Below are 706 nucleotides of genomic sequence, written 5' to 3' on the forward strand. Positions count from 1 at the left end.
CCATGTGCTTGTTGAAAATGAGCTAATTTGGGTAGGAATGTATACCTATACCTACAAAATGGTTCATTTGTGACAGACATTCAATGTGAATCTGCCGTATTCTTTCTGGTTTTGAATTTTAGGAACGGGAGCAGGAGCTCCAAAAGGAAGAGGCAAGACAGATCAAGAACTTTGAAATGTGCCAGGAGTTTGAACAGAATGCCAGTGCCTTCCTTCAATGGGTCCTGGAAACCAGGTACTCTGCTTTCCCTAAACCCATGACCTCACCAGTACTGTTAGTCATGGGGATGACATATGTGCCAGAAAGGAAGTAGAATACTTCCAAAATATTGTGCAGTCTGTCCTGACATCACCAAATTTTGACGATGCTTTATTTTTGGATTTAGCGACTTTCAGAATTCCATTCTTATGTCTACTACACACCTTTGTTTATTTTATCCTTGATACTCTTGCTTTTTCTCCTGTTGTATGAAATTACACTTTAGAATAATACTAGTTCTGTGTTTGCATGTCACGTTGCATTTTACAGAGCCTTTCCATATCCATTATCTAATTTAACTTTCAGAGTACCTTGGAAAGTGCAGAGCAGATCTTATTATCTCTGCTTTCAAGTGTGAAAAGTTCAAATAGATAAATTGTCTTGGTCAAGATTGTGTACGTATTCATTGACACAACCAAAAACGAGCCTACTGCGAACACCTCATAC

General features: G+C 38.5%; 1 protein-coding gene across 1 annotated transcript in view; it reads left to right on the forward strand.

The window, feature by feature from the left end:
- Spta1 (spectrin alpha, erythrocytic 1) overlaps window positions 1-706 on the forward strand; it is an 86,433-nt gene that overhangs the window by 78,882 nt on the left and 6,845 nt on the right. Inside the window, exon 45 of the mRNA XM_008840868.1 lies at window positions 123-236. Coding sequence (XP_008839090.1) covers window positions 123-236 — 114 coding nt within the window. The remainder of the gene's footprint in view (window positions 1-122; window positions 237-706) is intronic.

The sequence above is a fragment of the Nannospalax galili genome, unplaced genomic scaffold, assembly GCF_000622305.1.
Source record: "Nannospalax galili isolate Female #2095 unplaced genomic scaffold, S.galili_v1.0 scaffold579, whole genome shotgun sequence".
Classification (NCBI taxonomy): Eukaryota; Metazoa; Chordata; class Mammalia; order Rodentia; family Spalacidae; genus Nannospalax; species Nannospalax galili.